This window comes from Neophocaena asiaeorientalis, unplaced genomic scaffold, assembly GCF_003031525.2.
Source record: "Neophocaena asiaeorientalis asiaeorientalis breed wild unplaced genomic scaffold, Neophocaena_asiaeorientalis_V1.1 scaffold40, whole genome shotgun sequence".
Lineage (NCBI taxonomy): Eukaryota > Metazoa > Chordata > Mammalia > Artiodactyla > Phocoenidae > Neophocaena > Neophocaena asiaeorientalis.
Window position 1 is genome coordinate 9,082,387 of NW_020185335.1, and position 23,613 is coordinate 9,105,999.

At 42.4% G+C, this 23,613-nt stretch overlaps 1 protein-coding gene across 5 annotated transcripts in view; it reads left to right on the top strand.

Annotated features, from left to right (window-relative positions):
• The window catches only part of GAN (gigaxonin), a 90,677-nt gene that overhangs the window by 38,558 nt on the left and 28,506 nt on the right, over positions 1–23,613 (top strand). For 3 of the 5 annotated variants that reach the window (XR_003001905.1, XR_003001906.1, XR_003001907.1), the window contains exons 6-9: positions 2,915–3,027; positions 3,992–4,141; positions 5,055–5,191; positions 5,450–5,578. Coding sequence is in view for 2 of the 5 variants with exons in the window: in XM_024735599.1 (XP_024591367.1) it covers positions 2,915–3,027; positions 3,992–4,141; positions 5,055–5,191; positions 5,450–5,578; positions 14,858–15,236 (908 nt within the window). In the remaining 3 variants the exon portion in view is untranslated. Of the gene's footprint in view, positions 1–2,914; positions 3,028–3,991; positions 4,142–5,054; positions 5,192–5,449; positions 5,579–14,857; positions 23,420–23,613 lie in introns of those variants that run through there. The other 2 variants (XM_024735600.1, XM_024735599.1) reach the window with 2 other exon arrangements.

The following is a 23,613-nucleotide window of genomic DNA, read 5'->3' on the forward strand; positions in this document are numbered from 1 at the left end:
AAACATTACCTTAAAATTTTTAAGTTATGCCACACTGTACCATATTTTAGATATGCCTAAAGCTATGGAATAGAAATGGAATCATAGGTTCCACAATTATTGAAGTTTTTGTCAATGATAATCAGCTGGATGGAGTGGTGTAGGCAACAGGATGTGGGTCTGATTTCTCTGTTCCTTCTTAAAATTAGCCTCCTTAAGTTGTCCTACCATAATGTGTATACATGTGCATACTTTTCACACATGCACACCTACCACAAAGGTTCCTGTATCACTGATTTTCAGATTTCCTAGAGAGGTTGTTGTTTCAGAAACTTGAAACAATGAGGAGAGGAATTGTGCCCAGTTGTATTCATTGAAGTTGTGAAATGACTGAGTAGTTCCTATTTGTCCAGCTCGTTCTGTGTTTCTTCTTTTCTTGCCTTTTTTCAAAAAATTGATTGACTTTTTTGTCATTCGGTTTCTTCCCTCTACCAGGTTAGAAGTTATATTCTATGTCTATATTCCTTTGAAGGTCACTTTATGTTTGTTTTTTTAATATTTACTTATTTATTTATTTGGTTGCGTTGGGTCTTAGTTGTGGCAGGTAGGTGTCTTGGTTGCTGCTCACAGGCTCCTTAGTTGCCGCTCGCCAGCTCCTTAGTCGTGGCACACATGTGAGATCTAGTTCCCTGACCAGGGATCGAACCCGGGCCCCCTGCATTGGGAGTGCGGAGTCTTAACCACTGCTCCACCAGGGAAGTCCCCTGAAGGTCACTTTTGAATCCACAGCCTGTACTGTTAACAAAGTCTAGTAGTATAAATAGTACATTTATACTCTTATTTTTCACATTCCATAGCCTTACAGTATTAGAACACATAGTTATTTATAAGTAACTATTTACATATATATGTTTATCTGTTTTATACACATATCTGTAGATAGTGTTCATTTAGATTTATCCACATATCTACCACTTTCTTTGTTTTTCCCTCTTACTCCTCAAACTTTCCATCTAGGACCATTTTCCTTCTCTTTGAAGTTCATCCTTTTGAATTTCCTTTGATGTGGGTTTAGTGGTAGCAAACTCTTAGATTTGTTTGTCTAAAGATGTCATTATTTTGCCTTCATCCTTAAAGGATATTTTTGCTGGGTATAGAATTTTAGGTTGGCATCTATTATTGAAGATGTTTTTCCACTGACTTCTGTCATTCCTGTTGTTAAGTCAGTTGTCAGATCTAAAGTTCTGCCTTTTCTCTGGGCTGTGTTTAAGATTTTCTTGTTGTCTTGATTTTTCTGCCATTTCACTGTAGTGTGCTTAGGCAACATTTTATTTGAAATTTTACCATATTTGGAGACTGTTGGGCATCTTGACTCTGTAGCTTGGCCTTTCATCAAATCTGGAAACTTCTTGTTTGTTATGTCTCCATATGTTACCCTTGCTCCTTCTCCTCTGTCTCTCTGCTTTTGGAAGTCAGATCAAACATGGCTAGACCTTTCTACTCCAGCCCCTGCCTTCTACCTTCTTTTTGTTTTCTTTTTCATCTTTTTGCTTCTCCATGTTGCTCTGTGATTTCTTTTGATTTATCTTGCACTTAATGAATTCTCTCTTTAACTGTGATGGATCTGCCATTAAATCCATCCATTGAATTTTTTATTTAATCTGTTTTTATCTTTTTCTCCCTAGAAATTCTCTGTAATTTTTTTCAAATCTACTATGTCACTTCTCTTCTTCTAGAGTTACCTTCACATTTGTCTTTTTTAAAACATAGTGAGCATTGTTGTTTTATTGTCTTTCTGATTACTCTAATATTTGAAATTTGGAATCTTTGCAAGACTACTCCCTATTGTCTGCTTCTGCTGTTTCTTCTTAATAGAGTCTGGTTTCTTTGTATACCTGAGTATCTTTGGCTGAGTGCCAAAGATTGTTTTATTAAAAATTATTTGTAGGGGGCTTCCCTGGTGGCGCAGTGGTTGAGAGTCCGCCTGCCGATGCAGGGGACATGGGTTTGTGCCCCGGTCCAGGAGGAACCCACATGCCGTGGAGCGTGAGCCTGGGCCCGTGAGCCATTGCCGCTGAGCCTGCACGTCTGGAGCCTGTGCTCCGCAACGGGAGAGGCCACAACAGTGAGAGGCCTGCGTACCGCAAAAAAAAAAAAAAAAAATTATTTGTAGGGATAATGTGAAAAAATCTTAGAATGTTAGAATCTAAAACTTAGATAAACATACTTTTTTCCATAGAACTTTTGTGTTTTTTTCTGCCAGTTGCCTGAAAACACTACTAATTTGTAATTGCTGTAAATCGAATTCCAATTTTGAGATTTCCTAGATAAGCAAGGAGATTTAAATCTGGCTTCTAATTCTGGTTGGCCTTCATCCTGATGGTTAGAACTTCAGCGAGGCTTTCCTGCCAGAAGCCACACTGTCTGTGGGCCTGGGATTTAGATTTCTATCTTCTTCATCCCCTCAAAGCCATTAAGAGAAAGGTTGCATTTTTCCCAGATTGCTAAACGCCCTCAGAGCAAAATGGTTTCCATGCATGGTAACCTCTCTAGGGCCCACATTTCCCTTCAGTTTTACCATAGTGTCTTGTTGGCTTCTTCTCCTTTAAGAAGACTGTTTTAAGTAGAGTCTGGGGAACAGAACAGATGAACTGAGATAACTCAAAGTCACTTGCTGACCGGGTGGGTGGTGTCAGTTTTCCTTTTAAGGTGCAGGGTAGTGGGAATCCACTCAGAGATCCCGAGGCAAGCGAAATGGTCAGAGTGACTCACAGATTTGGCTCTATCACCCAGGCTTGGTAAGATTTCGAACCCGTTGTTGTCAGAGAAGGTATCTCCACATCCTATCTCTGCCCTTACGGCATTTGTATTTGACTAGAGATAGGTGTTGAAAACTTACATTTCAACTTCCTTGCGTGTCTTTGATTTTTTGCAGAAGGATTTTTGTTTGTATTTGGGGGCCAAGACGAAAATAAGCAGACCCTGAGCTCAGGAGAAAAGTATGACCCAGATGCAAACACATGGACCGCACTGCCACCAATGAACGAGGTAAAATACTGCTTTTGTAATTTGTCTGATGTTTCTTTTTTCCCTTTAGCACTTTTGTTTGCTTTGCGTTTGAGTATAAGGAAAGAGGTAGCAGCCTCGCCAAGCCCCCCTGCCAGGTACGCTCGTGCCCCCCTCCCGGCCCTGCTCCCTGTGCCTTCCCTCGCTCCCCCTTCTGAAGCCTCCTAGGAGTGCACTTGCTTTGGGACCTTTGCCAGGTACCCACGTGGCTCGCTGCTTGCTTCCTTCAGTGTTTGTCCATATGGCTCCTCCTCAGCGAGGCCTCCCCCGGCCTCTCAGCTCTCCTGCCCCCTCCCCTGCTTTCTTTCTCTTCATACCACATAGAACCTCCTCACATACTAGATCTTTCTCAACGGTTCGCACAAACTTTTTGATGATGGCAGCGCATTTTGTTTGTGTGGTCAGCGCTCTCCCTGCAGTGCTGGGGTGGGGCTGGGCACCCAGGAAGTGCTGTGAGTGGATGAGTGTGAAACACATCAGGTTCTGTTGCTCCAGGCAGCCTTAGCCCGGGCCTCTCGCCCTCCCACCCCCGGCTCTCCAGCCACAGGCAGTGCTGTTGACGTGGACCTTACTTGACTGCACACGTCAGCTGCCACTTGCTGCCCACTGCTGGACGAAGATCACTTTACAGAGCCGCACAGTAATAGTTCTCTTTCTTGTCGTGAGCTGCTGTGAGTAAAAAGTAAGGATTCTGCCAGTGAATTCACCACGTGTGTAGTTCCCATGTTCCAGGAAGTTCCTGGACTTGGGTTCTCTGTCTATTGTGTTAGAAGAGTGAGCTGCTAGGGAAATCAGAAATATTTGAGAGAGATGGTTTTGAGCCTGGTATTTCTTTGCTGGAACGCTGGAATATAATAATATCTGTAATTTTTATTAAATGTATGAATATCAGCTTTCAATCTGATAGTTGGCCTTTTGTCTACAAAGATCTTTGATGTCTTTTCAGGCAAGACATAACTTTGGAATTGTGGAGATAGATGGGATGCTGTACGTTTTAGGAGGAGAAGATGGTGAAAAAGAGCTAATTTCCATGGAATGTTATGATATTTATTCTAAAACCTGGACAAAGCAACCCGCTTTAACCATGGTTAGAAAGGTGAGAATGATATCTTGTGATACCTAATTCACAAATTGGATTTTAAAGTTATGTTTCTTCATTTCCTACATATGCCTTTTAACACGATTGATAGCGTTAAAAGAATTAACATTATAGAACTCTGTCTTTGTTGGTAGCTTGCCTTCACTATTACCAGCCACACACCAAGCTAGGAAACGGTGTGTGAGAGCGTTTACCTTGGCAGTGGGCTCTGGGCAGCGCTGCTGTGTCCAAGGCCCACGCCTGATAAATGCTGTGTGATTGCACTAACCTAGGAAGGAGCCAGGTCTCCCAAACCTGTTTTCTTAATCGTTGTGCAGGACTGGGGAGAAACATTCATCCATAGGTAGAGAACTGCCATTGCAGAGCAGGATGAAAACAAATGGCTCATGTTAGCTGTTTACAGCTTAGTCTGTATTTCTTCTCCCTGGTGGAGGCTGGAGTTTCATCATCATGCCAAAGCCTTGTCCAGCGCCCTAGGTATTTTACACCGTGGGTACCGGGATTTGCTCATAATATGATCTCTCACCGTCTGTGCCCTTTCGACTGACTTACTTGGGGCAGGAATTGAGTGATGTCTTGCTCCAAGGAGTCCACATCTGGGACTCTTGAAATAGTGGTGAGGACAGAGAGCCTGGAAAGCCTCTTTAAAAGTTAGGATTATTTACTCACTTAGCGGAATAGTATTAGATGGAGTTAATCCTTTTCTGAGGATTAACAGTGTGTGTATTACCTTGCTCTTCTCATTTTTAAAAGCCTCTGTTGTAATATTGGAAGGCACCATACATAGTCTTACTATTAGAAGTCAGATCCTTTTCCAGATATTTGCCAGTGCTCTCTAGCCAAGCTGGTATTTACTCGCCCAACTTTAATAATAAATGTTGCCTCCCCCACTGTTGCTTTCTCCTTTCAGATTGGCTGCTATGCAGCTATGAAAAAGAAAATCTATGCCATGGGTGGGGGATCATATGGAAAACTCTTCGAGTCTGTGGAATGTTATGACACACGGACCCAGCAGTGGACCGCTATCTGTCCACTGAAAGAGAGAAGGTGAGAGAACTTGGGTAAGGACTGTGCAGAGCCCCCTTCACCTGGCTTTTGTTTTTCCCTTCTTTCCAGCTAATCTTTTATTTGACTTGGCATTTGGTTGATATAAGATTAAATTAATAAGCCATTTCCTGAAAAAGGAAGACCCATGTATTTGTGAAACGTTGAATGGCGCAGAGCTAAAACAAGCGTAAGAGGAATTATGGAATCGGGTCATGAGTTGTAAATCTAATACCTAGTATGCCCTATGTGGCCTTTCAGGTTTGGAGCTGTAGCCTGTGGAGTCGCCATGGAACTGTATGTATTTGGGGGAGTCAGAAGTCGTGAGGACATCCAGGGGGGCGAGATGGTAACCTGCAAGTCGGAATTCTACCACGATGAGTTTAAAAGGTATTTATGAATGGTTTCATGCGGCTTCTGCAACTTTTTCTTTACGCTTTCAAAGGCATGTTTTGCTTTGTTTAGTTTTGTTTTGAAATTATTTCATTGAATTTATCTATTTATGTCTAATGCATGGTAGATATTTATTCAGTGACTTCGGAAATCTTGGTAACTCATAGGAAAGCCTTAGAAGAATGTTTCTAAAATGTAGATCAGACCTTGACACTTTTGACAGCTTTTAGGAGAAAGTTTAAACTCCTTAACTTGGCAGATACGGCCTTTTGTGATTTGGCCTACGTCTACTGTTTCTGCTACTGTTCAACCAGATGCGTCACTTGAGTCCCACTGAGTGACTTTTTTCCTCCAAAACATGGTATGATTGTCTCAGCTCTGTGCTTTTTTTTTTTTTTAACATCTTTATTGGAGTATAATTGCTTTACAATGGTGTGTTAGTTTCTGCTTTATAACAAAGTGAATCAGTTATACATATACATATACATATGTTCCCATATCTCTTCCCTCTTGCGTCTCCCTCCCTCCCACCCTCCCTATCCCACCCCTCTAGGTGGTCACAAAGCACCGAGCTGATCTCCCTGTGCTATGCGGCTGCTTCCCACTAGCTATCTGTTTTACGTTTGGTAGTGTACATATGTCCATGACACTCTCTCACTTTGCCTAGAGTCTGTCATACAGAGTGAAGTAAGTCAGAAAGAGAAAAACAAATACCGTATGCTAATGCATATATATGGAATCTAAGAAAAATAAAAAAAGGTCATGAAGAACCTAGGGACAAGACAGGAATAAAGACACAGACCTACTAGAGAATAATGTTTATCCAGTTAATTTGGCCTCTTCCAAAACTCTGCTTAATCATCACTGCCCAGAGAAAGCCTTCTCACACCTCACAGTCTGAGTCAGGCTCCTCAGTCTGGGATCCTATACATCTCTCTCTTGGATGTGATAGAGGTAACGGAAGCTCCTTCAGGACAAGTTCCAGCTCAGCTTTGGGTCCTAGCTTCTGGCATCATACCTGGCCAGTGTCAGACACTCAGTAAACGTGGTGTCAGAGATTCTTAAAACATCTGACAGGCTGCCATATGTCTTGTACAGTAGGCAGCATCCTTCCAACCCCCTCACTTCCCTCCTCTGACACGTTATATTGTTGTAGCCACCAAACAGTGTTGTTATTGCAGTAATATGTTCAATCCTACAGGGAAACTGCCCTGCTGAAGTTAATCTTGTGATAGCATTTCAACTGTGTTACCAGAAGGGGGCGCCAGAATATAATGTCCAAGTTCATATTATTTTAGATAAGGGCAAACAATGAGCGGTTGCCAAGATTTTAGAAATATGTATAAATGTTACCTAACTATTAGTGTATTTTAAAGTTAGGATATTTGCATAGACTTTTCCCCCCCTTTTTCCTTCAATTACAGGGAGCAAACAGTCTTAGGAAAATTTACTAGACAACGTGTGAGAGCAGTTTGAGAATGCTTGCTCTGGTAGCGGTGGGGGGCAGAATTTCAAGGACTTTGCTACACTTCTCTTCCATAATGTGTTACTGCGAGGGCTGACTGTTCAAGGTATGAAGTAGTTTATTAATTTCTTGCCCAAATGAATCCCAAAACAGTGTGCCCAACCTCATTAGCAAGCAGTGGTCAGTACGTTTGGTTTCTGATAAAATATTGTTATAAGCCTTTGTCATAATGACTGAATTACTGTTTGGACAGTGTGAGCTAGAGAGCTATAAACTCGCTTGCTGAAGTAATCAGGGTTGCTTATGGTTTTACCATTTTCTGTCCCTATTTTGATTGTGTAGGACTTAAATCTGGCTGTAAAGTTTTTTATCTGCCCTTGATATGCTAGCAATTATTAGAACCTTTAGATTTCCATCAGGTTATCTCATATTAATATAGTTGAGAAGCTTCAGATATGAGTATATTACTTGCTTTCAGTTCATAATTGTTAAACGTGAGTGTTGCTTCTTCCTTGCTATTTAAAAGCACTTACAGATAAAATTTGTATTATCTTTAGTTGGCTTATATTCAAGCTTTCCAGTGTTGATTCACAAGCAGAATGAAGAAAGCTTAACTTCTGTTGATATATAGGATTCCTGTTTAGATAACACTAAACATGCACATAACACTAAGTGCCGTGTATTAACTCATTTAATCTTCAAAACAACCCTCTGAGATATAGTTACTCTTTTTATGCCTATCTTGCATACGAGGAAACCAAAACACGGAGAGGTTAAGTAATGTGCCCCAAAACACACAGGTAGCAGGTGGCAGAGCTGGAATTTGAACTCGGGCCCCAGAGTCCACATTTTCAGCCACCACACAATATTGCCTTAAAAATATAGGCTTTCCCATAAATATCTATAGAAGGAAAAAAAATCTATAAGTAGTTTATTTCTTTAAAGATCAGATGTTTCCAAGTGTGTGATATTTGCATACTCTGGAAACTGTTGCCAGATGAACAACCTGCATTAGATTGGAGACCATTTACTGTTTTTAAGTAATCTCTTGTCTTTCCTGTCTTTGTTCCCTATTTTTAGGTTAAAACTTTCCTGGAAAAATGCCATATCTTACTATTTTCTGTGTTTCTGACTAAAAACAAAACTATGCGAAGGAAAGCCAAAAAAATTGCCATTATTTATACCAAGTCATGGCAACAACTTCATATATCCAGAAAGACAGTATCTCTCTTTCTGTTCCTTGTATCCCTGTTCTTTTACTCGTACTACCATCCTCCCAGTGGTCCATATTCAAAATAAGGTCATCTTTGATTCTCTCTTACGCCTCACATCTCATGAGTTGCCAAGTTTTTTCTTTTTTCTTTTTTTTTTTAAACTCTGTAGTATTTTTCACACATTTCCCCCCCCCCCTTTATTTTTCTGCCCTGACTCCAGTGAGCTCACTCTTTTATATGTGCAAAGTCTTCTAACCAGTCTCTCTAATACATTTCACCTACTTGTGCTTTTGAAAGATTAATCTGACGTTGGTCATTTCATCGTGATGGAAATTCTTCCTGTTTCCCCATTGCTTACCAAGTAAAGATAACAGTATTTAGCCTCCTACTCGGGGCCCTCCACGATCTGAGGTTGAGAAAAATGTTGAGCCTTTTTCGCTTTCTCCTTTTCACATGTTCTGTGCTCCAGCTCACTTCTTAGAGCCATCCTGTGTTTTATCGTCTCTGTGCATTTGCTCAGCCGAGATGCCCTCCCCCTTTCATTTTTATATTATAGGTAAATCATGTTAACTATTCTTTGAAGCCTACATCTGTGAGTTTCATCTTTTGATGCCTGAATGTATACTTGGACAGACATCTTTGACCACTGGCTGAATCCCCTGTGGTTCTCTGACTTGTGGGTAAGGGACCATTATGGTAGCAAGGGTTAAGTGGAAGTCACTGGAACTTTCCTCCCCTGCCGAGATAGAAAACCAGAAGCAGTACTGCATCCTGAGGAATGTGCAGACATTTGTGCCACCGCCAAAGACTTGAAAATGCAAGAGTCGCGCTACGTATCATAGCCCCACTTAATTCACTTAGAAAACGTAGAAAAGTCAAGTGGATTTTGGAAAATAACCGTGAACTTCCATAAACTTAAGCAGGTGATTAAGCTGATCACAGCCTCGGTCCCGCGGGTGGGGTCTTTATGCAGTGCAGTCCCTGGCCTTGGTGCCGCTGTTGCCTTCGCTGATGCCGTCTCTGCACACCAGTCTGCAGTGACCAGCAGCAGCTGTTTCTTGTACCTGGCAGGACCAGCGGTACCCCTGTACAGTGCTGCCTCAGGACTGTGTCAGTTTTGCCGTATGCAGTATATCATTAGCCCCCAGAGGTCTTGATCGCCCCGGTGTGCCGTACTGTATTGGTCTGCCCCGTTGACCATGTTATGCTGTTTGGGTCTGAGCTTAGGAAGTAGCACATACTACAGATGCCTTTGTAAGACACGTGAGCAAGAGGATGGGAGATGAACGCTGCTCCTAACCAAATCCGCTTCAGTCATGGTCCAGCCAGGAGACAGAAACCACCTCGTAATCTGCAGGGGAGATTTAATGTACGTAATTATTAACTAGGAAGAGTAGTTAGCTGCTAACAGGTGAGAGAATGCAGAAACAGCCGATGAAGGAAGCGCGACTACAGCCTTTAGGGCTGAGGGAAAGTGCCCCAGGAAGGAGCAAACTGGGAAGAGCCCTCCTTGCCCCGCAAGGCTGGATTTACCTCCGTGGAGGAGGGTGTGCAGTGGCCCCAGACGTGGCAGAGCCCTGGGGTGCCAGGGCCAGAGCTGGTGCGTGGAAGCTGCCTGCTGGCTGGCAAAGGACCACCCTGAGGGAGAGCCACTCTGGTCCCCCGGCACACAGGAGGCGGCAGAGCAGATGGAGGAAGGAAAAGGCCACCGACACCAGGGAAGAAGCCCTTTCCTCTCCCCAGCCTTGCAGTCCCACCAGCGCTCTCTGTGCTGCGCTTATCTTCTCAAAGAACCAGCTACGCATCCATGTTCATTTTCTCCACTGTGTTTTCTGTTTCATTGGTTTCTCCCCTTGTCTATATTATTTCCTTCCTTTTACTTACATTGGGTTTATTTTGTTCTTCCTTTTCTAGCTTCTTCAGGTAGCATATTTGATCTTTTAAATTTCTCCTATCTTTTTATCATAAGCGTGTTTTCCTTTCCCTCACTGAGCATCGTCATGGTAGCTGCGTGCAGGTCCCTGTCTGGCAGATAATCCCAGCATCTGAGTCATCTCAGAGTTGGCGTCTGTTGATTGTTTATTTCCTTGCAAAGGGGTTTTCATTTTTCTGGCTCTTTTGTTGAGTAATTCTGGATTGTGTCTGGGGCGTTGCGAACATGACATTGTTGAGGCCCCGAGGTCTCTTGCTGTTGCTTCAGAGACTTGCTCCGGGCATTTAGCAGACAGTGGATTTGGTTAGACTCATGGAGCCTCAGGTGCAAGCATTCGTGGCTCCAGTGTCAGTCAGACGTGACTCAGGTGGATGTCCGTCAGTTTAGTTCTGTACCTCCCATCTTTCTGAGACCCCCGCACACTTCAGTGATCCTTGTTGCCCCAAGATGCTCTCCCCTGATTCCGGTGGCCAGAAAGACGGCAGGGTTTTCTCTGGGGCTTTTGTTCCCCAGAGCTGCCAGCCCCAGGCTGCCTTCAGACGGAGCTACCAAGGAACTGGAAACTCATTCCATGTGGGTGCTTGTTCAGCTTTCAACTTCTTTCCCAAATCTGCCTGCTTCTGCTCGGTCTCCAGAGCCCTCAGGCAGTCTGTCTTTTGTATTTTGTCTAGAGTTTGTAGCTGCTTCTCGTTGGGAGGCTCAGCCCAGCCCTCGCTGAAGCTTCCTCTCCCCTCCCTCTCTCCTTCCCACCTTCTCTCCTTGCCTGTCTTACCCCTCCCTCTCTGCTCTCTCTGAAGCTTGCCCCATTTTAAAGTTTCCTTTGAGGGAGGGGGGATTCTTAATTCTGAGTTACCAGAGGACACATTATTGTAGCCTGCAAGTCCTGAGGAGCCCACGTTTGAGAACAGTGTAATAAAGGCATAATATTGCCTTGTCCATTACAAAGATTACTGCTACTTCACGATGCCTGCTATGTACTAGACACTGTGCAAAGTACTTTACGTTGGCTGTTCCATTTCATCCTCACAGCAGACACCTGAGCTTGGTGATGGCGTCCCCACCTTACAAATGACGAAAGAGAGACTGGGTTAGCTCAGTCATCCAAGGTCAACGAGGTGATAAATGGTAGAAATGCAGAAGTACATGCCATTTATACCATCTTTAAAAGCAGCAGCTAAATATATGATCCAATTAAATTTTCATATCTTATGTACTTTGAAGCCTCAGCATATATATATAAAATAGATCACATAGGATTATTTTTCTGAAACCCAGGAACTCTGAATCACTGATCTGCTTTGGACCAAATTTGGTAGACAGTCCACACAGACCAATATCTTCAGCTTTGTTGTGTTATTCCAGGGAGGAATTATGTCGAATTCTCAACTCTACAAAATTACTGAGAAATGCCCTCGTATTCTGATGCGTTCTTTCGGTAGATAATCTAGTCGCGTATGTCTTAATTCAGCAGAAGTGCCAGCTGCCTTGTGGGCGTGCCTGTGGCCCTGTTGATGGACTTGCTGGAAGGGTTGTATGCCTCTCCAACAGGGTCATCCTGGGAGTGGCTCAGCTGCAGACAGGGCAGGGGGATACTCATCGGCTTTGTTTGATTCAGGACCTGGGAAGAATTGAAATGTCGAGGTTTAGTTATTTATGTTTATTTAGCCTTGAAGACATAAAATATGAACAAACCAGTTGTTGTATTTGACATTTTTCAAACTTTTTCTTTCAAAGGCCTGTTCGGGTCCCCATTTTCACTTTGCATTGAGAGCTCTTAGATGTTTCCCTTTTCCTATTTATTAGACGCATCTCGGAGGCAGGGGCCAAACTGAACTCCCAGTCCCAGCTAACTGCTTGATTCCAATCAACTTTTAGATGTTCGAGGAATCGGATGTTAGGTAAAGGTACTCAGGGGTATGACAGCTTTACAGCAGCTTTGCTTCTGAGTTGTTCCATGATCTTGGGCAAATCATTCTGCTTCTGGGTTTCTTGGGATTAAAAATATGGAAGCTACTACTTTATATAACAGTCTGGGAAGAGTGCTCATTGAAATAAGAGTGCTGTTCTTAGTGAAATAATTTTACATTTGTATTTAACATCAAGATGCTGTAGACCTTAGCCAGTGGCTTCTTGGACACTTGATGGCATAAAGTTAGACACAGGGGAACAGCGCCAGGGCATCTTCGTGCTCTGATGGTGAGTGGAGGCCCAGACACTGGTAGTTCTGAAGGGTTTAGATACATTTCCAAGGTCTGGCTGAGGTCTGCTCTGACCTGGCTATGCTTTTAGCTATTAAAGGGAAATTGTTTGGTCAGATTACCTTAAGTAAACATTATTACATAGCAGAGTCATTTGTTTTTGTTTTAAAGCAAAAAAACCCTTTTATTTTGGAATAATTTTAGACTTGTAGAAAAGTGGCAAAAATAGTAAGAGTTCCCAAAAGCTTCTCCCAGCTTCACCCAGCTTCTCCTAATGTTGACATCTTACATACCATAGTACAGATATCAAAACCAGGATACTCGCATAGGTACAGTATTATTAAGTAAACTACAGACTTTATTCACATTTCACCAGCTTGCCCACTAATATCTTTTTCTCTCTGCTCCGGGATCCGATCCAGGACCTGACATGGCTTTCAGTTGTTGAGTCTCCTCGGTCTCCTTTAATCTGTGACGGTTCCTCAGTCTTCCCTCGTCCTTCATGACCTTGACACCCTTGAAGGTTATTGGTCAGTTTTTTACTAGGATGTCTCTGCACGTGGGTTTGTCTCATGACGTCTCGCGATGAGGCTAAGGTTGCACGTTTGGGCCGGGAATCCCACAGAAGTGCTGCTGGGCCCTTCTCTGCCCGGCGTCAGGGGGAGCATGATGTCGATAATATCTCGTTACTGGTGATGCTAATCTTGATGACTTGGTTAAGGTGGCATCTTTTGGGTTTCCCCGCTGTAAAGTCACTACTTCTCCCTTTGTAATTAATGAGTATCTTGGAAGAGAGAATTTGAGAATATGGGAATATACTGTTTCTCCTTAAACTTTCACCACTAATTTAACATCATTGGTGGACTGGCCTTGCAGTAGTTATCACTGTGCTCTTTGCCTAATGGTGAATTTTCTGCTTCCCTCATTCCTTCTACCTTTGTCAGCTGGAATTCTGTAAAGAAGACCTGCCCCTTCTCCCTAATTTTTTTTTAAGGTATTCAGTCATTTGTTTTTATCAGTATGGACTTATGGATAGTTATTCTGTGAGTTATGTGTCCAGGATTATCATTATTCATTGCGTTGCTCCAGTTGTTCCCACCGTGGCCATTGAGAGCTACTGCATATCAGCTCCGGTGTCCTCCTGACACAACTCATCCTGTTTGAAGCTCTTCCTAGGTGGCAGCGCAAGACGATCCAGGCTCATCTTGTATTTTCGGCCTCTTCTGTGGAGTCAGCCACTTCTTCATGGAGCCCTGGCTCCTTTTAGTGGCTGCTAAATTGATTTTCAACAGAAGTACCAAGCAATGTAGTGGGGACAGAAATGTCTTTTCAGCAAGTGATGCTGGAGCAAGTAGGTATCCGTATGGGGGAGAAAAAGGACTTGACTCTTACACCTCATATCATACACAAAAGTTAACTTGAAATGTATCATAAGACCTAAGTGTAAAAACTGAAACAATAAAATTTCCAGAAATTTTAATTTAAAAAACCTTTGCAACCTTGGAGTAGGCAAAGATTTCCTAGGAGGACATAGGAAACATGAACTATAAAAAGAAAAAAATGATAAGCTGGAATTCGTCAAAATTAAAAACCTCTGTTCTCAAAGTCCCCATTAAGATAATGAAAAGACAGTCTACATGCTGGGAAAAAGATTTGTGATACATGTATCCAACAAAGGACTTGTATCCATGAAATAAAAAGAATCTTAAAATTTAATAAGAAGACAGAAAAGCCAATTTGAAAAATGAGCAGATCTTTGAGCAGAAATTTCACAAAAGTAGATACATAAAGTGTCCAGTAAGCACATGCAGAGATGCTTAGCACCATTGGTCTTCAGGGAAAAGCACACCACTCATATGGCTAAAATGAAAAAGACCGACGGTACCCGAGCTGGCAGTAATGCCGAGCAGTTGGAGTTTTCACATGTTGCTCATTGGAATGCAAAGTGGCACAACACCTTGGAAAAGAGTGTGGTGTTTTCTTATCAAAGGAAATATACCTTTAACCGTATAACCAAGCAATTCCATAACGTAAGTCCACAAAAGAGCTTTGCCCTCTCAAGTCCAAAATAGCTTCACTCACAATAGCCAGACACTGGAGGCTGCCCAGATGAACCTGAACAGGTGAATGGGTAACAAATTCTGCTGTACCATGTAATGGAATCCTGCTTGAGATTACAAGAAATGAGATAACGATGAAGCCACAGCATGGATGAACCTCCTTCACACTGTGCTGAGTGAAGGAAGCGGACTGGATAGTGCACTCCATGATTCATTATATGCGACGTTCTGGAACAGACACAACTAAGTCTTCAGTGACAGGAAGGAAATGAGTGTGTCCGCAGAAGAGGGGTGTCGGTGTCGTGCCTGGTACTGTAGGTGGCTCACTGAGTTTGTCATCTCAGCCTGCTGAGATGTCGTGGGCACCCTTTGACCTCCTTCATTCTGTCCCTCTGTTTGTTCTCAGGTGGATCTATCTTAATGACCAGAATTTATGCATCCCCGCCAGTTCCTCTTTTGTGTACGGAGCTGTCCCCATAGGAGCCAGTATCTATGTCATCGGAGATCTTGATACAGGTCAGAATGTTACAGTGATCTTGTCGGAACGGTTTCCCGGTGATTCTGAGGCACGGTGTGTCACCTCTGCTTATTCTCACGGCGCAGGTACCAATTACGACTACGTGCGCGAGTTCAAAAGGAGCACGGGAACCTGGCACCACACCAAGCCCCTCCTCCCCTCCGACCTGCGCCGCACCGGGTGTGCAGCCTTACGTATTGCGAATTGCAAGCTTTTCCGCCTGCAGCTTCAGCAGGGCTTGTTCCGCATCCGCGTTCACTCACCTTGACGGGGCCGCGGCGCGGAAGCGGAGCTCCTGACCAAGCGCGCCGGGACGCGGCACTCTGCGAGGGGACAGAGATGGCAGGCGACCCTTGCTCTGCGCCGGCCTCTGTGCGGTAACACGAGTGGTTTTCTAACGCTTAGAAGCCTGGGCTTCCAGCTCTTGTTCGGGAGAACACGTAACTGCTGAAAAAAAACGAGGAGGAGTCAGTTCCTCCAGGAGATGTGTCCCTAGACCAACCGGGCTAGTCAGCGTCAGAGGAAAAGGGAAGTGGGAATCCGTGTCATGTAAAATCAGGAAGTTACAGCACCAAGGTGCATGTTCCCCGCGGGGAACTCACGTCTGCCTGACCGCTCTGTTCGAGTACCTGGCTTTGGTTAACAAACGAGCAAACATGCATATATCAACATATCCAAACATACCGGGGTTGCTTTTCCACTGCACTTGGAAGGAGATATTATGCCTAACTCTGCCCAACAATTTAAGGTTTGTGCCTAAAATGTTAGATTGGACTCAATGCCAGTTAGTCTCCACTTACTACTAGTTCTCTGTCCTAAGAATCTTTTTTAAACTAAATTATGATGAATTGAAACTAAGATAAAATTTCTCTTTTATGACATTCTATCTTAGTAATCCAAAGGATTCAATAAATTAAGGAGTCAGGTGGCAGCCCTCCCATGAATTTAAAGGAAGTTGCTGACTTCTGTGTTAATTCAGATGAAGATGTGTCATGCCGTCATTTCTGGGGTTGTGAAGGATCTCATGCAGTGCCAGTCTTCCTTTCCAACTAACCAGAACTGTTTTATAAATACGAGGATATTAGTGAGTAGGAGATTTTGTAAAAGAAGGACCTGAGCCGGACAAATAATAAAGGTCTGCTATGACCAAAAAAAAAAGTCCAGAGGAAATATATAGGGATCAAAAACTTTTAAAAGCAATCTGTCTGAAAGCACACAGAGTCTTGTTTACTACTGTCTAGGATTTGAAAACGTGTCTTGGAATGCGAATCCACGTTAAGAATCTAGTCTTTGTAGCAGAATTTTCTCAATGCCGTTCACTAGTACGAGATTCAGACAAATTACATTACAAGTAAAGGTTGGCTGGTAGAATAAACTACCTCAACTTAATTTCATTCTGTTCCTGTAGAGCAAATTAATCCTTTCCTCCTTCCCTCCCTCTCACTCCCATGTCGACCCACTCAGCTCCACTCCTCAAAGTGGAAAAAGTCTGTCATTAGTGGCACTTACCTTGTAAGATATTTTGTTTTCCATTCGAATTATACCACCTTAGTGTGAAACCAAGGAGTTCAAAGTGCTTGATGACTTCATCATTTGAATTTTATGCAATATCAGATTTCTAATCAATTTAATATAGAGCTCTTCATTTCTAATTGTTTTCTACAGCTTCCCCCCGCCCTTAGTATATGGCTCTAAGAAGCAGCATTTAGTCTTAATGATTAATAAATGTATAAGTGTATCCTTTGGTTATAAATTTGAGAATAGGAATTTCTCCTAGAAACTTCCTACCTGGAATGTCTGTATGCTTTACCCATGCATATGAAACATCACTTGTCTTTTCCCACCCAGGAACAGTAGAAGTCAATCCAGTGCTAGAAAAGTCACTGAGCAGCCTTGTCTGTGGGAATTCTAAAGAATGTCGTGTGTGCGCATTAACTCTCCATCCTGGCAGAGACATGGGTAAAAGGAGGTACAGGGTTTTCCTCTTCTCTATCAGAGGCACTGGGCCAGATTTGCCGGCCATTCACATAACAGTCAGATTTGACGCGTAAGTCAAAGCCAGCCTCTTTGCTTTGTACCGCGTACCAGTCAGCAGTTGTCTGCATGCTTTCCCCAGGATACCTTGGGTGTCTTCTAATCAAAGCAAACTGCATGGCCACTGCAAAGAAAGAAAACTTTCTTTGTACAACTAGATGTTAGTTTTAGAGGAAATAAATTTCTGAAAAAGTGGGTTTTCTTTGGTAAAATGTCCCATACAGAACAGAACCTTGGCCTTCAGAAGCCACAGCTGAGGTACATTAAAGTGGTAACTAATGTCCTGTTAAAGCCGTGACAGTCAGCAATTCTCTTTTCTTTAATTTCTGAAATTTAAAGTCCTTCCCAGGCTACGCCAGGCCTCTCCAAGGAGACAGTTCATTGTTCAGGAGTGAATGGGTCCCTGTTGCAGTATTATCAGTGCCTGCATGACTTGGTCAATTCATTTTATAAAAGTAGTTTGTTTTTTTTTTTTTAATTTAGTTCATTGACACTGTAGCTGCAGAAATTAGGTAACTTTTTTAAAATTAAATTTGCTGCATAATATGGGATGCAATAAACAAGAAAAGCTGCTAAGTGCCAAACTGTTATTTTACTATATAATAATATAAAAATATTACATTGAAGTGTAGGCATGTATTTAATTTTATTATATTCCAAAATTAATCATGACTTTTTTGTAAATTACAGTTCCTTTAGTATCGTGAAAAAATTTTTAACTAATTTCACACAGGTTTGTGTTTTAACCATCCATTTATGCCTTGAAATACCCTTTCTTGGTAAATTTTTGATACTTCTTTTTCCATTAGGCACTTTTATCAGGTGTATATTGGAATTAGCAGCGAAAGATAGATCTTAAAATTTTAAATACAGTATCTTTGGGGGAAGTGCAATTTGTTTTCATTATCCACCAACAGAAGGAAAGTTGTCTCAGCTTAGAGTAATTTAAAGTATTTCTTCTAGGCTACGGTCTAAAGTAGGTTTGTTTGTTTCTTTGCTTAACACATCCAAATACAGATTTTTTTTCAAAGATTTAAGTGTTTAATTTAAAATGAAGTTTTAAATTTTTTTGTGATAGTGCTAATATCCTGTGAGAGTAAAAGTGTGAGAGAGAGTGTGTGTGTGAGTGTGTGTATGTGTGTGATGTGACTAGCTAAGTCTGTCTGTATATGTTTAGCTTTGGAATTGTCGTTCCAAACTGCATATATTATTGTCTCCTGGTGCTTCAGATAAATTCTTGAGCCTGTGGTCCTTCAGTTTATACTACTGTGTTAACTCATGTTGAGTGTATATATTGACGTATTTGTAGTTTGTAGTAAGTTTTACTTGGCGTTTGCATTTCTTTTCTTTAGCATGTTAAAAACAGTGTTAGTGTTTACCAACTCACAGTTGGTATGTTATAAAGATTTGGCCTAAGAAATTTCTAAATTCATCGTGTCTTTTACTGCTATGAGGAGTTGATAGCTGACAGTAGACTTTTTTCAAGCTGTGCAACCACCAGAAGAGAGTATCTGGGGGATGCTGGACGGCATGTTGCTTGCCTTGAAGTGTTCTCTTATCTTGCACGACCACTTTAATGATGGCACTTTCTTCGGTGATGCTTTGGAAGTGCCATTTTGTCATTTAGGAGTGAGGAGTTCCCTAGGCAATGCATGGGAGATACATCCTTTATATTGATGTGGTAAAGACAGGGCTCCTTTGCTGTGGCACTGCAGTTACTCAGGGTAGCAAGTTAGGTTTTTAGAGAAATGTGTTAGCTGCTTAGGTCCTTTGGGGTTCCGTTTGGTGTGTTCCTGCTTCATTGCACCAAACCAGGGATCTCCAGAAGTTTTCCAAGGAGCATTAAAAACACTGCAGTATTACCTTCCGGAATGTTGTTTTTCTTGATTTAAGAGGAGGCTGCCTGTGATCAGGTGAAGACATGTGATTATCCGGGGAAAGAATGAGGTGGCACTTTCACCACATCAGTTTTGAAGGTGCTGGAACCCCCGTACAGAGCACCCAGTGGAAGGGAAGGGAAGGGTGAGGCTGCTCTGGTTCAGTGGCTGCCCCTGGAGCCGTGAGAGAAGAGACTCCAACCGGCACAGAAGAGCCCGCCCTGGGTTTAATCAACAGTGTTGATTGAGCACCTACTCAGAATTCTGCTCGGGTTTCTGGGGAGCTTCACAGTGAGGCAGATGAAATCCTGCCCTCCCTCTAGACTGTAAACTCCTTGTGGGCAGGAACCCTACTTTAGTCTTCTGCTAATCCTAGTGCTTGGCACACAGTAGGTGGTCAATAAATGACCAACGAATACAGTGTCCTTGTGATCCAGGTGACGTTCTACACAGGATTGAAAGGGACTTACTTTTAAGTGAGAAACTTTGCACACAGATAGGCCGGCCTCATAATACAGAGTGGGAAACCAGTACAGAATAAAAAACGCAAAGTGCCTGACTTACATGTGACGCACAGCTCTGTGGTCTCCATATGTTCTGGAGGATTTTTGAGACCCTGTACTCAGCACACCCAATAATGTTTACGGCATCTAATGTTGGGTTTTGTTCACGGCTTTTTCTATGGGGCTCAAAATCTTTTCCAGAACGTACTGCTTTGATCCTCACATCTCTGTGATGGGTGCAGTGCTCTGCATTGGACAGAAAGCAGCCTTTGAGGCCCAGTAGATACAGCTTCATTCCCCGCTTCAGATGTGAGTAGAAGCCGAAAAGTGGAATCTGGTCTTTGGATTATCAGTTTCACTGTTCAGTGTATTAGAGTATCACTTAATTTTTTAGGCATACAAGTATTTTTAATCATATGATAATCATTTATGGTATAACTTAAACCCCCAAACATATCCTTTGCAAGTTGCACAAATATAAACTAAAAGATCTTTGGTTTTCTTTGTCATTTAGCTGTGGGAAATTTAAGAATTTACTAAAGTTGTAAGAACAGAGGTCATAAGCGTTTGTGTTTGAGAGAGAAGCTGTTTTTACTTTTAAAAGCTGAAGCTTCATTTATCCTTCCCTTTCTTACCACATCTAATCAGTAAGGGAAAAGATACTGTGTCTTAGAATGTTGAGGGAAGCATTTTGCTAGCTTTCTAGTAATCCCTGAAGTATTCCCTAGAGCTGGTTGATAGAAGTTTATGGTACAAGGGTGAGGAATGCCCCACTTGCCCACATGTGAGGGGAGTGTGAACTCAGGTGAGCTAATCCTGCCTGCTGGCAGCGGAGTCCTCCTGGTCTTGAACTGGAGACTTCCTCTATTTTTTGGCAAACCAGCTAGTAAAAATTCTAAATTTTTTGTAATTTTGTTTCAGAGGTAATTCTATTATTTTAATTTTAAACATATCTCAACTTGGTCTCTGCGGTATGTGACGTGTGAGAAGCTCGGATGTAACTCTGTATTCTTTGGACTGATGCATACTGCTTAGGAAAGCTAGTTCTTTTCAGTTCTATCATCGAAGTTCCCTAAACGAATGGATTTTTAAACGCCTTCCCTTTCTTATGAAATCAGATCTCTAATAACGTTGCATAATGATCTAGTGAGAAATGTCTGTTGCCTTCTCTTTTTCATGTTGAGATAAAAACTCATCTTTTAAAATTGCTACTTACCTGAAATTTAGGCTAATTATAATTTTTGATATTGACGTCTTCATGGCCCAACAAAGTTGTTGTAGACTCTTAAATCAGTGTGATCTGAATTAGAGAAGGTGCAGGTAGGAGGGGGTGACAGCCCACGAAGTCTGGGTACACGTTGCGTAAGATGACGTGGAGAAAGCTTAGCCACTTCCTGTGACCCAAGTAAATGAATGGCCACTTCAAATAATTCAGATCCCGAGTGGCTGTGGGTTCATCTTTCTTTCTGGTTGGTGAATTATGTTTGTTAGAACTTTATTCTTAGCATGCCAGTACAGCTTTTTAAGTACCTAATTTTTATTCCTCTCACTCATCAATTACACACAAGGTGTACCTTAGAACCTTGGGTTAAATTTTTGCAAGTTAAACCGAGGAATTTGGTTCACAGTTTGCTTTATCATGTTTCCTGTTTAATCGGATGAGAATTACACAAGCGCGTATTCCCTTGTTCTTCGTGTTTATAGGAAAGACGCTGTTCTCGGCTACCTCATTATGTAGTGTTGTGCTTGATCCCCTGCCAGTTTAGAAGAATTCAACACATTCTGTCCTTTAACAAAAGCCTGGAAACAAGCAGTAAGTGGCCTTGAGGAATACAATCCTCTAAGGCGTAGTTTCCATTTTACTACTTTTTTTTAAAAAATAGGCACTTTTAATCAGGAGGAACAATAATTCTCCTAGAGCTGCTGCAAAGTGATTACTTGAAACTCAGCTTGAACTTTAGAGTCTTTACAAGGCTATGTTTTCATAACGTAGAAAAGTAGTATACTTAAACACTACTGCTGTGTAAGATAGAGGGCTTCATTGCCATCGTCATTCAGATCAGACAGGAAATCTTGTCTGTCTGTAATTTGACCCAGTGTTTGGGATTTAGATGCTTGGGGCTACTGTTTTCCATATTCTATAAGGTGCTATTGGGAGCAGTTTAAGGGTCTGTTAGGTGTAGTTTCATGAATTTGTTTCCCAAGAATCTTAATTTTGATGAAAGTATAGGGCTCATCAAGAAGTTCCTCTTCTCTTTTAGTTCTGATAACCTGGGGTTTTAAAATGAAACTCTGAAAGTGCAGGGTTGAGTTGACCAAACAACATAGAACTGCATTACGCTTAAAATCACGAGTGATCGGGTTTGTTTTGTGTGTCAGTGGAATGTCCCCAGCTTCCTCGCGTACGCACCATCTGCACAGGGCACGTGTGGGTGCTGTCCTCGCCAGCATCTGTCCGCCTACCTGGCTGGTGAGTGAGGGGGAGCTGCGGGGCCCATCGCTTCTCGTAGACAGACCTTCCCTTCCGGGGGTGACTTCTTATAGGAATTACCCAGTACCCTTCATGGCCAAAAAGAGTTATGCCCATTCCTAAAAACCTAGCATACTAGGAATAAGTTACATACCAGGTGAGATCTAAAACCTTAACTGTCCCTGTGCATTAAGATTCAATGGATGTGCTTGTGCTTTGTAGACTAAAGGGCTTGGTGCTGACAAAGTCCTCCTCGGGTGGTTCTAGCCGTCGGCCATGAGGCATTCCCTTAGGTGGTTGCCAAGAGAACCAAGGTTCACCCCTCTAAAGCCCCAAGCTTTTGTATTGTAATTGTTTTGAGGAAAATATCTGTAAACATTCTCTGTACTGTCCCAAGTGAACCCAATGGTTGTGAGCACGCGTGGGCTTCAGGGCCGGGTGCACATGGGTTTGGAGATGCTGGCCGCTGGCTGCTTCGTGAGCTTCAAAGCTCTTTACCCCGTAGAAAGAGATGATGGGTGTTTACCTGCTAGGGTTGCTGTGAGGAATCAGTGGAGTAAGGACGGTGAGAACTTGGTGTCTTGCACACAGATGGGGTGGTTGGGATCTCAGCTGCCATTGCCGCCCGACTCAGCCTCTAGTCACTCATGGTCTTAGCTCTCGCCCTTCGCCGAGTGTCCCCACCCTTAGTGCTTTCTTCATTCTCACGTCTGCCACCACAATACACAAGTAAATGCATATTTGCACTTCCAAAGTTATTTTCTGGATCCATGACACCGTTCTCCTCCTGCTTCTCTAAGACCTCAATTCAAGGTAACTCTAGACAGCGGAAACACCCCAAAATATGTGTTTAGAATACTTAGAGTGGTTATAAATATCCCTTATTTCAGGGTTTGCCTAATGAAGTACTCTAGTAATATTTAAAACTCTTTCCTGAAGTTGAATTTTTCTTTTTTCCCTAAAATATTAAAGGTAGTAGTCTATATTAGTCCAATATACTGGATGTTTTCTAGATCTCTGTTTGAGACCAGTATACCTGAACTATGCTTTCTGAACTTGGATGTTATGTGGAACCTAAAAACAAACAAAGAAACTTTGTGTTACGTGTGTGTGTGTGTGTGTGTGTGTGTGTGTGTGTGTGTAGAACTTCTGTACCTTCAGGTAAAGAAGGGTTATTTAACAAAGTGATACCAAAAGTGAGCTACTTAATCCTTTTATAAAATCACTTCCTTTCCAGTTCAGATTACAGACTGGTGAATTTAGTGGTACGGGACATACCCAGCTTATCTTGACTTCAATAAGACATTTGATAAAGTCTTTCTTGATATTTTTGTGATTGAGAAAAGGGAGTAGAAATAGGTTTAAAAGGGCTGAGAAATACCCAGGCAGTGTTGATAGGAACGGGCCCTTGTGTCAGCACAGACGGGGGCAATCTAGCAGTATGCGTTTTTAACGTTTTCACTACTAACTTGTATGAAACCATAGACGGCAGAGGAAAGTGTTGGGTGTTGGGGTCTGCAGTGCTTTTTTTTACAGTCTAATAACATGGCTAAATATAGTCTTATGTCTAGGCTCAGAGAAGATAGTTCCCAATTGAGAGGGAAAGAAAAAAATGTGTGTGGCGGGTGGGGAGGGGGAAATCATTGATAATTTGAACATAAGCCAACTGTTTAAAAAAATAGTGCCCTTGTCTGTGTTGGGGGCTGGTAGCCCAAAGAGGAAGTCTGTTCCGTCCACATGCTGCATTGATGGGCCCTGGGA